This window comes from Mustela nivalis, assembly GCF_964662115.1.
Source record: "Mustela nivalis genome assembly, chromosome: 4".
In the NCBI taxonomy this organism is placed as follows: Eukaryota; Metazoa; Chordata; class Mammalia; order Carnivora; family Mustelidae; genus Mustela; species Mustela nivalis.
Window position 1 is genome coordinate 143,323,451 of NC_139023.1, and position 13,696 is coordinate 143,337,146.

General features: G+C 36.6%; 1 protein-coding gene across 1 annotated transcript in view; it reads left to right on the forward strand.

Annotated features, from left to right (window-relative positions):
• Window positions 1-12,230, forward strand: part of PRMT9 (protein arginine methyltransferase 9) — a 38,914-nt gene extending 26,684 nt beyond the window's left edge. Inside the window, exons 10-12 of the mRNA XM_082728961.1 lie at window positions 7,239-7,392; window positions 11,422-11,544; window positions 11,844-12,230. Of these exons, the coding sequence (XP_082585087.1) occupies window positions 7,239-7,392; window positions 11,422-11,544; window positions 11,844-12,059 (493 nt within the window). The 3' untranslated portion in view covers window positions 12,060-12,230. The remainder of the gene's footprint in view (window positions 1-7,238; window positions 7,393-11,421; window positions 11,545-11,843) is intronic.
• The last annotated feature ends 1,466 nt before the right edge of the window (window positions 12,231-13,696 follow it).

Here is a 13,696-nt window from a genome sequence, read left to right on the forward strand (position 1 = left end):
CTCTGCCTACTTGTGGTCTGTCTGTCAAATAAATAAAAATCTTTATAAAAAAAAATCATTTAATGATTAACCATTAAAAATGTTTAAAAATCATAACCATTTTTAGGCATACAGTTTAGTAGTACTAAGGTGTATTCACATTATTGTACAACAGATCTGTAGAACTTTTTCATCTTTGAAAACTAAAACTATAAGCAACTTAAACTATAAACTCCTTGCTGGCAACCCCTTAGCAACCACCTTTCCAATTTCTGTTTCTATTTTTTTTGAGTACTTTAGATACTTCATATGTAGAATCATATGGTATTTGTCTTATGTAACTGATATATTTCACTTACCATAATGTCCTTAAGGTACATCCATGTTATAACAGGTAGCAGGATTTCCTCCCTTTTTTTTTTTTTAACTGCCTAATATTCCACTGTATGAAGATGCCCGTTTCATTAGCCATTCATCTGTTGTTGGACATTTGAGTTATTCTGCCTTTTAGCTACAGTCAGTAATGGTGCGTGAATATGAGTATTCATATATCTCTCTGAGAGTCTGCTTTCAATTCTTTTCATATGTATCTAGGGGTGTGGTTGAGTCATGGTAATTCCGACTGAAGTGTTGCAGCTTCCTTGGTGTTATGGCAAGTCATGGTACTAGAGGTCACCCTAATGTCTCTCTGTGGTACTGCACACCCTATGCTCCTTAACCAAGCCAAGTGATCTCCTTTGTCTATCAGCGATCCCAAACTGAATCCCATTTTTTTGTCACTGCTTAGGTTCATGCAAGAGAGAAATGAGTCCCTTGGACAGCCACCCACCCAAAGTCATAATTTTGGATATATGCTCCAACATTTTTTTGGAGCATATATCTTTTCTTCCCAACAAGAAGCAAGGAATTGGGAGTTCTCTCTTGATTGTACTATGCTGTATGTGCTTGGGGAAGGGATTATGGCAAGTAAATGTGATACATTTTCCTACCATTTTCCATGTCGTTCTTTCTGGCTGTGCACTGGCCTGGGGTGTAGGAACCTCCTAACTGGTTTCTAGATATCTCAGAAACAGTTTAGTCTGTGTGTTTTTGTTAAGTGTCTTTGGGGAGAGGTGAGTTGGAGGCTTCCTGTTCACCGTTTTGCTTATATGGTCATTTTCCCTGTACTTTGTAATAAGTTTTGAAATGGTAATTGTAAAAACCTCCAACTTTGTTTTTGTTTTTTTCAAGATTGTTTTGGCTATTCTGGATCCCTTGAAATTCCATATGAATTTTAGGATGGTGATTTTTCTGTTTCAGTAAAAAATGCTGTTGGGATTTGATAGGGATTGCCTAAAATCTATATAGCTCACTTTGAGTAGTATTTTTATTTTAACAACATTTTCTTCCAGTCCATGAATGTGGGATGTCTTTCAGTTTATTCAAAAAAACAAAACTCAAAACAAAAAAATAAAAAAACACCCCCCCCCCAAAAAACCCCTCTATTTATTTATGTGAGAAAGAGGGAGTGCATGTATGCGCAGGAGTGGGGAGGCGGGGTGGGGGGGCACAGAAGTAGAGGGACAAGCAGACTCCTCACTGAGCAGGGAGTCTGACATGGGGCTCAATCCCAGGACCCCAGAATCATGACTTGAGTCAAAGGCAGATACTTAACTGACTGAGCCATGCATTTGCTTCTATTTGTGTCTTTCCAGCAATGTCTGTAGTTTTCAGCTTACAACTCTTTAACCTGCTTAGTTAAGTTTATTCCTACGTTGATGCTATTATAAGTGGGATTGTTTTCTTAATTTCTTTTTTTGGATTGTTCATGCTAGTTTTAGAAATACAACTAATTTGTGTGTGTGTATTGATTTTATATCCTGCAACTTTGCTGAATTTATTAGTTGTAACATTTGCTGAATTTATTAGTTGTAACATTTTCATAGTACAGTAACCCTCTTGTGTTTTTTGGGGGGTGGAGGGGATTAGTCAAGCAGCATAAAGCTCTGTGGCTGTCATTTGAGATCTTGTGCCCTTAAAAAAAAATTAGATCTGGTTCTATTTATTTATTTATTTAATATATTTTATTTATTTATTTGACAGAGGGAGATCCTAAGTAGGCAGAGAGGCAGAGGAATCTTTAGGAGCTTCTAAATACATGATAATGTTGTCTATGAGCAGAGATAATTTTACTTCTTCATTTCTAGTTTCGATGCCTTTCATTTTTCTTGCCTGATTGCTTCCTTTAGGACTTCCAGAGACTATGTTGAATGGAGGTAGCGAAAGTGGGTATCCTTGTCTTGTTTCTGATCTTAGTGGGAAAGCTTTCAGTCAGTCACATTTTATTTAAATGGAACCTTTAAAGGATTTTTTAAAAAGTTATAAAAACAATTTAGCAGACAATGTGTTCTGTGTTATAATAGAGGGAAACAACTTATGTAAAGCTACCAACTCCTCTTCCCTGTGTTTCTTAGTAGGGGGAGGAGTCCTATTAGCAGTTTGAGTGGGACAGTTCTTTTGTTTTTTTGTTTTTGTTTTCTTCTTTCTTTCTTTCTTTTTTTTTTTTTTTTTCACAGTTCTTATATAGGAGTGTCTTATAGATTGCAGGATGTTTGGCATCTCTAGGCACTAAATGCTAGAAGCACCTGTCATCATTGTTTTAACCAGTATTCTTTCCTCTCCTCCAAATACTTTCTGAGGAACAGTGGGGAACCAGTGGTTCTTTCCTTTAGCCCAAGCTATTGTACATCCTCCTTACCTGATTCTGGGGCTAGAGGTATGCAGATACTCTCACACAGGCTTGCTGTTACTACTTTAGCCTCTAACAAAGAGGAGGTCTCATGCCTGGGAAACAGGGTGCAATTAGTGATTGGGAGAATAAATTATGTCTGGGATAAGGGATCTCTCTCACTGGAAGTCCTCTCAGACACCATCCCTCTCCAACTGCCCCCCTGACCCCGGCAAAGCGAGGGAAAATGAGTCATTTCACAGATTTCAGTATGTAGTTTCTAATTACTTTCGTAGTTATTGTTGTAAAATGTTTAGTCATACTAAATTAGGAGAACTTTTTTTTGGTACTTTTTTTTTTATTAAATTTAAACCCATTTAAAAACATCTTGTGTTGGGTTACAAAGAAACTGAAGGATTTCTTCTCTTCAGAATTTTTTGCCATTTATGGTTAAACTTTTGAGTTGGAATGTATTTTTTCACCCCTGAAGGCACAGATGGTTTAGAAGTGCTATTTGGCTTTGAAGAAGATTCCATTGAGGAGTCTGGCAGCTCCAGTGGCATAAGTGACAACAAAACAATGTCAGTAAAGCTAAGCATAGTTGCAAGGCGATTACTGTTTTATCTAATGTAACTAAGAAGCCTTTCTGTTAGGACAGTAATATTGAGTTAAGGATTTGTACAAGATTTTAGATTAAAATAATGGGACTACAGCCTTTTAAAATAATTTCATATACTGCCTTTGTGTAGTATTTATCTCTGGCATAGTCATTAGTACTTGATTCAGCCTTTTATAACTTTTTTAACGTTCAGCAAGTAAAATTTTGATACTTTGGTTTGATTTTCTGAAATGATTTTAAGTATTGCCCTGCCTTCCTCTTTCCCATAGATTTTTATGGTTAAAAGATTGACTTTTAACCTGTGTGCTTTTTCAGCTTGCAGATTTCATAGTACAGTAACCCTCTTGTGTTTTTTGGGGGGTGGAGGGGATTAGTCAAGCAGCATAAAGCTCTGTGGCTATCTGTCATTTGAGATCTTGTGCCTTTAAAAAAAAATTAGATCTGGTTCTATTTATTTATTTATTTAATAGATTTTATTTATTTATTTATTTGACAGAGGGAGATCCTAAGTAGGCAGAGAGGCAGGCAGAAATAGAGAGGGAAGCAGGTCCCCCGCTGAGCAGAGAGCTCTATGCGGAACTTGATCCCAAGGACCCTGAGATCATGACCTGAGCCGAAGGCAGAGCCTTAACCCACTGAGCCACCCAGGAGCCCCTGATCTGTTTCTATTTAAACAGATCACACAATTAGCAAATAACTTGAGAAAAATTTAGTAATAGGAATTTTCAGATTTAAACCTGATCTATTTGAGGAAAACAGGTTTCTTCAGTTTTTTGGAAGGTAAATTCTTATCTGGTTTGCTAAAGACATAGGAATTTTGTTAAGAGCTATGTAATTTTACTAATTCTAGAGATTAATTTCTACTAGAATTTACCTAAAATATTAGAAGTTGATAGGAAAGCAGTAACGAAAATAAGCAAAGCATTGGGGTCAGGATGGAATCCTTTTTTAGGCTAGTCTGTACTATATAGGATTTATTACAATGTAAATGATTATGTACTTATATTTACTGAAGAGAGATTATCCTGATTTAGGATCATGACTTGTCTCGTTATATTTACGAATCATCTCTAACTTCCTTGCTGATTCTGTGTTCTTCAAATGATCTGGTTATGACATGGCTTCTGATTAGCTAGCTAATCTTTAGAGAGAGCTGTTACAAGAACAGTCTGTTTACTTATTGTAAACTTTTCCATCAACTTTTTATCTTGAAATATTTCAAAATTTCAAACTTAAGAAAAATTGCAACAGTGAAAACAAGACTGCTGTTTTGTCTTTATAACCTTCACTCTTTAACATTTAGTGTGTATCTCCTTAGAACAAAGGCTTCCTCCCCTACATATCACAATAAAATCACACTCAGGAAACTTAGCATTGATAAAATGCTATTGTTTAATATGTAGTCTATATTAAAATTTCCCCCATTGTCCCAGTAATATCCTATATTCCTTTTTCTTCTTCCCAATCTATGTTCTAATCAAGGGTCCTATGTTGCATTTAGTTGTCATGTCTTGTTATAATTTGCCATTCTGGTTTTAGATACAGTATTTTTAAATGGTTGAGAGAATCAGTTTAGTAAAAGACAGAAGAATTAGTGATTTGAAACTAATTTAGGAGCAGAAATGCCAACGTGGTTTGAGGAATGGGTGTTTTATATAAGGTTGTCAAGATTTTAATGACCCATTCAGGGAAACTACATAGCATAAAATTTTAGTAATTTGTAGGATAATGTTTTTTAGTAATTTTAGTAACTTGTAGGATAAATGTCTTGGCAAAACCAGACCTTAGCCTTGTGTTATTATAAATAGATCCTTACTAATCCTGTGTATTTAAGAGGAAAAATTTACTATCAGAGATACATATGATAATATGAAGTCCATTTGTCTATAAATAGCCTGTCGTAGAAGTTCAGGTAGAAACCTGCTTAGAATGTTCAGTAAAAATGAGGGATTTAATGTGTGACTGTAAATGTGGCAAATGAAAATAATGACTTGGTTTAAAGTCCTTTAAAGTATTCTCCCAACTGCTTCATTTGATGGTAGTAGAAGACCCACTTACTGCTTCGTGCTTCTCACAGCTGAGGCGTGAGGAAGCAAGACTGTATAGGTGGACATGGGAGCTGCCTTGGTTTAAGAGCCCTAAACTTCACATAGGAACTAATCTCTCCTATAGGTGTAGCAATAGGAAAACTTGGTTGCAAGATAGCCACCCTCAGGGAAGCCAAAAGATGATACAGCTTCCCATCAGGTGCTTATAGTTTGTTCATGGTTCTCTCAGTCTAGATGCATTCTGCGTACTAAGAGGCAATTAAAAAAACTTTGTCCTAAGCAGTGTTGCTGATCACACTAAGATGGCTGATATTCTTCCTTTATGGGATTTCCAGGAAATCAAAAGATGAACCCAAGATCACTTGTAGGAGGAGAATGGGTTTTGTTAACCCTTTACTATCACTCTTCCTAACGTCCTTTACTAGAACATTTTAATTTTTAATTACATTTTTTTCTTTCAGTGTTGAACTTTTTGTTTTGAAATAATTTCAGACTTACAGAGAAGTTAAAGAATAACAAAAAACTTTTAACAACAGCAGCAAAAAAGAATTTTTAACATACACCTTATAGCCAGATGCACAAACTGTTACTATTTTGCCGCATTTGTTTTATTATTCTCTCTGAACTATTTAATATTTTTTAAAAGATTTAATTTATTTATTTGACAGAGATAACAAGCAGGCAGAGAGGGGTGGGGGGAGCAGAGAGCCCGACATGGGGCTCGATCCCAGGACCCCGGGATCATGACCTGAGCTGAAGGCAGAGGCTTCGACCCACTGAGCTACCCAGGCACCCTCTCTCTGAACTATTTAGAATAAGTTCCAGATATTATGTTCTCTTACCCCTAAATACTTTGGTGTATATTTCTAAGAACAAGGATATTCATTTATATAACCATCATATAGTTGTCAAAATCAGGAAGGATGGCCACAATATCTATGTTTAGTGTACAGTCTTTCTCAGATTTCACCATTTGTTGCAGTAGTATCAATTATAGCTTTTTTTTGTTTCTGGTTCAGAATTCAGTTGAGGATCACATACTGCATTTAATTGTCCTCTTTAGTCTCCTTAATTCTGTAACAGTTCTGAAGTTTTTCATGACATAAACAGTTTTGTAGAGTGTAGGCCATTTATTTTTTAGGATGTTCCTCATTTAAAAAAAAAAAAAAAGATTTATTTATTTATTTGACAGATGGAAATCACAAGTAGGCAGAGAGGCAGGCAGAGAGAGAGAAAGCAGGAAGCAGGCGCCCTGCTGAGCAGAGAGCCTGATGTAGGGCTCGATCTCAGCACCCTGGGATCATGACCTGAGCTGAAGGCAGAGGCTTTAACCCACTGAGCCACCCAGGTGCCCCATTTTTTTTTTTTTTAATTAGGTTTGGATTATCCATTTTAGAGAGGAATCTTACGCAAGTCTTGTCACATTACGAGGCACATAGTATTGCTTTATTCCATTATTGTTGATGTAATAATTTAGATCAGTTGGTTTAAGTTGTATCAAGTTTTTCCACAATAAATTGCTGTTTCCCTTTCTAATGAGTATGTCACTTGGGGGATGGGCAACACTTTGAGACTTTGTAATACCTTTTTCCTAATAAGACTTTCAATCACTAGTTTTAATATCAATTGATGATCTTCCTAAATCTAAAGACCTATCTTTAGGTCAGCCAGTTAGCTAGTGGTTTTTCTCTTCCATGGATCAGTGGCCACATTGACTTTTTGGGAAATTATTTCCAGTGGTTTACCACTCTGAACTACCAGTCAATAACATAAAGTCTATTAGATTCTGTACAATCTGTAGCCCACCAATTCATTCTGATTTAGTTATTGGCATTTATAAAATGTTGGGAAGCACGTCGATTTAAAAATTTTTTTCCTTCTCTAGGTGTTTGCTACAATCTGGAGGCAAGATCTTTCCTCAGTATGTGCTGATGTTCGGGTTGCTTGTGGAATCACAGACACTGGTAGAAGAGAATGCTGTTCAAGGAACAGAACGCACTCTTGGATTAAATATAGCACCTTTTATTAATCAATTTCAGGTAAGTGTTTAGAAGTTCAGTCAGGTGGCTGTTTTCCCATCTACCCTATCTTTCTCTGTAGTTTTATTGAGACAGTGTGTTTAGCTGGATTAGGATGGTAATCAGTGTCCTAGAGCAAAGGAATTTATGAGTGAAAATCAACCTAGAGATTAGAATAGTCAAGTCTGTTGTTTCTACTGACAAAAGGCTACAGATATTCCTCTGAACCATTGTTACAAGTGAAAAATAGGTTCCTAGATTTAGTCTTAGGAAAAAGGGTGCTTCTTGTCTAAAACAGGAGCAGCCAGAGAAAGACTGGCATTCTAAACATGAACTCTTAATTACATTGAAACTCAGGTTAGCAGGTGATAGGTATAAGCAGCTCATGTCTAGACAGTCAGACTGCTGTGAGTAGGAATGCAGGAGCCTAGGAAACTGGAGCTCAAGGCAAGGGGGTTAGTTGTTATTTGGGAAACAAGGACTCAAGATTTAGTGCTGGCAGAGGCATTAGCCTCAGAATACAAATTTGTGAGTTAAAATTGTGTGTGTGGGTGGAGTGTCTAAGGGAAGAGGTTTGGGGTTGAAGACAGAGGTAGGAAGTAGGTGGAATACTGATATGTAAGCCAAAGCAGAATTTTGGGAAGTAGATACATATTTAAAGAAGTGACATCTAAAACTTTTGTCTAATGGCTATACATAGTAAAGCTTTGAATATACAGTTAGATCTGTGAATAGTACTTGCTCAGCAAATATAAGTTTTTTGAGAAAATGCTTTTTTTCCTAGGGCTGGCTAACTGAGATTTTAGTGTTTGTTTAATCTCAGATTTTGGAGAGTTTAATAAGGAGAATATACTTATCAGAAGACAGAAGTTTAGGAGCACCTGGCTATTTTGGTTGGAGGAGTGTATGACTCCTAATCTCAGAGTCTATATGTAGGGTATAGAGATTACTAAAAAATAAATCAATTAAAAAGAAAAGTTCTGGTTGTTTGTGTGGTTCAGAAATACCACTACCTCCTTTCTAGCTTATTACCCCTTGATTTTGGTGTCTGTAATTCTTTGATTCCATCAGAATCTATGATATTTTGATCTTGCCATCATTTCACTGTATTTCCCATTTTATATCCTCTCTTCCTTAAGAGTGTGTATTCCATGGTCCATATACTTTTCATATACCCCTTCTCTTTAGTTTTTGTACTGGCCTAGGAAAATCCTACCTTGGTTAAATCCAGCTTTCTGCCTTTTCCACACCAGTAGCCCTGCAGCTGAGTACGCAGACTTTGGTCTCTCTTCTGCTTGTGACTACTCATCTCAAGAGGCAGGTTGCCTGGTAGTTTTACATTTCCTGGGCCACTTACTCATTTTCTTAGGTGATATTGTCTCCTCTCTTCTAATATGATAATTATGTTACATAGACAACTGAGTGAACCAATGAAACAAAATGAGAGGTGTTAAAAAAAAAAAAAAGAAAAACTACACAGTAGGTCCTCCCTTATCTATGGAGGATACTTTCCAAGACCCACAGTGAAAACCACCAGATAGTGGTGAACCTATCTATATTGTTTTTTTCATAAACATACCTATGATAGTTTAGTTTATAAATTAGGTAGAGTAAGAGATAACAATAACTAAAAATAGAATAATTATAATGTACTGTAATAAAGCTTACAGGGATGTGGTCTTTTTCAGAATAGCTTATTGTACCATATTCACCCTTCTGTGATGACGTGGGATGATAAAATGCCTCTCGTATCCTCTCATTGGTATCCTAATGAGATCATGTGAGGGAAATGATGTAAGTGTTAGGTTAGTATTGACTTGACAGTTAGTCAGGAGGAGGATCCTCTGCTTCTGGACCTTGGTTGACTGCTGGTAGCTGAAGCCATGGAAAGTGAAATCACAAAGAGGACTGTACAGAAAATAACAGAAATTTATTCATTCAACAAATGTGTACCATATTTGTGCTACTTTAGGTTTTGGGAATATAGCTGTGAATCTAAGAGATATGTTCCTGTACTCATGGAGCTGTTCAGATTGACAAACACAAGATAGATAATAAACTAGTAAAAAGATTAGAATGATGGTGGTTAAAAGTGCTATGAACATAAAGCAGCTTATGAGATAGGGAATGGGGGTATGTGATAAACTATTTTATATAGGTGTTGACTAAGGAAAGGGCTCATGGGTAAGTGATATTTAAGCAGGGAACTGAAGAAATAAAGAAGCAAATCGTAAACAAGTTAAAGGACCAAAAAGTGCAGTGACCTGCGGCAAGAGCATGACTGGAATGTTCAGAAACAGCAGGTCAGGTAAAAGATGCAGACAGAAAAGTATTAGGAGCCAGATCTTGTACAGCCTTTTGGTCCTATTTTACTCTAAAAAGGGTGGAAGATAAATGGCAGGTATTGAACAGAGGAATGACACCGTGTATATTGTTTTGAAAGTTATTGTGGTTACTGTGTTAGAAGTAAACCACTTGTGAGAGCAGGCAAAGGTATTATGGCAGTAATCCAGGTGAGAGGTGGTAGTGACTTATTTGGTAGCAATGTGGAGGTGGTGCAAAGTGTTGTGATTGTAGAGACATTGGAAGGTAGGCTGTGGTAGATAGTATGTGGGTACGAAAGCACCTGGAAGAATAGTCATCATCTACTGAAATGAGGAAAATAGCATGAGGATCAGGTTGTATTCATGTGTTTGTGGGATCATTGAACAGTAGGAAAATAATTCAGAGAAAGATTGAGGCTAGAGATAAAATTTGGTACTTAAATTTGATAGATGAAAAAAAGAATTGGTAGATGATATTTAAAGCCTGAGTGAATCACCTTGGGGCTATGTAGAAAGAACTGAACTCTAGAGAATTCATGAAATGATGAGCTTTAGATGGGAAAAGTAAGAATTAGCACAGATGCCAGGAGTGGCCAGGAGGCTAGGTTGAGAAACAGGAGTGAGGACAGACTATGAGGGTTAGAGGGCATGTGATGAGAGGTTACAGGAATCTAAAGCTTCTTCTGGTGATTGATACAAACAAGGATAAAGGGCAGGGAGTCCTGGAAATGGCATGGAACTGCTGTGTTGTTAAGGCAGGAAAGGTTAGATGCCTTCAAGGATGCCGAGGGGGAGAGATTGATAGATCTGTGTCCACTGCTTCACCATGCACAGTTGCTCTAATATTTTACTCAAAAGGAAAGAGGGTACTTTCTTTTTTTTTTTTTTTTTAATCATTCCCCCCCCCCCAAAGATTTTATTTATTTGACACAGAGAGAGATCACAAGTAGGCAGAGAGGCAGGCAGAGGGGGAGGGGAAAGCAGGCTCCCTGTGGAGCAGAGAGCCCGATGTAGGGCTGGATCCCAAGACCCTGGGATCATGACCTGAGCCGAAGGCAAAGGCTTAACCCACTGAGCCACCCAGGCACCCCAAGAGGGTACTTTCAAAACAGGTTCCCTTTTTATTTCAAATGAAGAGACTAAAAGTTGCTAGTAGGAATGTTCCACTGATACTAATATTGATGGAACACATTATAGTGGTGGCTCTCAACCTTGACTGAACTTTCAGAACTACTGATACCTGGATCCCAACTCCAGATCAATCGGAGATGTGGCCTGAGCAGTTGGGGGCTTTTTAAAACCTCTTCAGGTGATTTTAACTTGGCAGCCAAAGCTGAGAACCATTGCTTTATACAAATAAACTTTATTTTCCAAGTGAAATCCATTATTAATTATTTGGTTGAATTTGGCATATTTTCTCAAATAGTTGTACTGTTTGCTTATTAGTTCATCTTTCACACATAAGCACATCCTGGGTTTAAAGTTTCTGGAGCTATTTCGCTTTAGTAAAAATTTGCGTTCATCCAAGACAAGATCTGTCGATAATTGATCGAAAGTATTTAACCTACGAAGCCTTGGTTCTTTCATCCTTACAAAACTGGGAATTAAATGACGTCTTAGGTGTATAAAGCATTATATCCTATTGATGCAAGTGTGAAGTAAGCACTAGAGGGTACATGGCCACAAAAAGAATTGAGTAAAACTGAAAAATTTGTATTTTCTTTAGGTACCTATACGTGTATTTTTGGATCTGTCCTCATTGCCCTGTATACCTTTAAGCAAGCCAGTGGAACTGTTAAGACTAGATTTAATGACTCCATATTTGAACACCTCTAACAGAGAAGTGAAGGTAATACAAAATGATTATTTTTTTCATATTTAGAATTATCTTAAGCTAGGTAATACTTAATGTACACAAAATAGTTTTTGCCACTTTCTTTGACAATTTAAATGTTGTTTTTTTCTAAACAATATCTTAAAAGGAGCTTGAGTAAATACTAGTGAATACAGTAGATTGGTATTAATTTGAATTGGGTGATTAAATCTTTATAAAATTTGGAGCTAAAATTTACTAAAAAAACAGACTTACTTATCCAGGTCTACTCTACTTACTCTGATAAAATTTTCATGATTTCTTAATTTTCATAGGTACACATTTGTAAATCTGGACAAGTGACTGCCATTCCCTTTTGGTATCATATGTACCTTGATGACGAGATTAGGTTGGATACTTCAGGTGAAGCCTCCCACTGGAAACAAGCTGCAGTTGTTTTAGAGAATCCTATCCAGGTGGAAATGGGAGAGGAATTAGTACTCAGTGTCCAGCACCACAAAAGCAGTGTCAGCATCACAGTAAAGCAATGAAGAGCAGTTTTCTAATGAAAAACTGTCCAGGTAGAGCACCAAGTACACAATTCTGGTCTGAATTAGTAGTGGAATTGTAATGATAAAATGGGGGTATAAAGATTTAATTCCTTGTAATGATCAAGTATTTTTTAAAAATTGATTAATAAAGTATATTTAAAAGATCTTAAAGAGGAGCATTATTACAGAGATATTGTTGCAGACTTCCTTTCTCAAAAAGACTGTCAGTGATTTTCCAAATTAGCAGTTTGTTTTTATTGCTTGGTTGTACTTCACAGTGGTTTCAATTTTGCTCAATACTCTAGTCTACACTCTAGCTATAATGATAAGGGATTTGAGTCCCATCTTCATTGTCCTATGCCAGTAAGTAGAACAAAACTTTTAATTTTTAAGGTATCTTGGTTTCTTTGAGTCCAAACTTCTTAATTGGGATACATCAGAAAGTTGGCTGCCATTAAAGACTGAGGGTTATGGTTACCTGTAAATTTGAAGCCTGCTTCTCTTAAATACTATACTTCTGAAACTCCTTGGGTTTTGTGTTTTGAGAATGCAGACTTCAATTAAGAATCTAAGCTGTATGCTAAATCTTAGAGAGTAAAAGTTAGGGCTGAAGTAAAATCTATAGGAGATGGCATTTTTCCTGGTCTACTTTGGCAAAGAAAATTTAAAAAAACTTGTAAATTCAAGAAAGAGCTAAACCCAAACCAGTGTTTTTAAAAATTTTGGTCTGAATGCATAGTAAGAAATATATAATTGGCCCAGATTTTAAAGACTTGCAACAGGGAGATTAATAAGATAATCGTGCCTTGTATTTACTGTGTGCTCTTTGTAAGGAAGCCACAAAAAAATTAAGATGCACTTTCTACATTGCCTATTCTCATCGCTTTACTTTAAATAGAAGTGTTTTTAAGAGTGGAAAGAATGAAGACTGCATTTAATTACTGTGAACCAGTACATAAATGTGAATGTGTGTGTGCATAAATATATGAAGCAAAGATTTTGAGAAAAATATTTATTCTTGCTATGTTAACAACCTACACTGGCACTTTCTAGATTTCAGTATATAATGTTAAACATCACCCGGTGGGTTGTGATTAGCAATTAGAGAAACTCCACCCTGAGTAATAAATGTCTCTGAAATAGAACCTCCACATCTTCTGACTGTGGTTTAATGAGTAATTAAGAATACTCAGCCTAGCTTTGTTTGCTGACACCCTTAAAAGCACTAAGGAAAAGTAGACTCTATTTCTTTCTCTTTTTTTTTGAAAATATTTTATTCATTTATTTGTCAGAGGGAGAGAGAGAGAGAGAGAACACAAGCAGGGGGGGGGGAGTAGCAGGCAGGGCAGGCAGGCAGAGGAAGAACCAGGGTCCCTTCCAAGGAAGGAAGGAGTTCAATGCAGGAATTGATCCCAGGACCCTGGGATCATGACCTGAGCTGAAGGCAAATGCCCAACCAGTTGAGCCACCCAGGCATCCCTAGACTCCATTTCTATCACAAGGTTCTTATTTATTCTCTTAGTCTTCTATCCAGCTTATTTTCATCTAAAAGTCATGGATAATCTGTTAATCTATTACCAGCGTTGCAAATAGGATTTTTAAATAGTAGTTGTTTTAAAGATTAATATTAGGTCCTA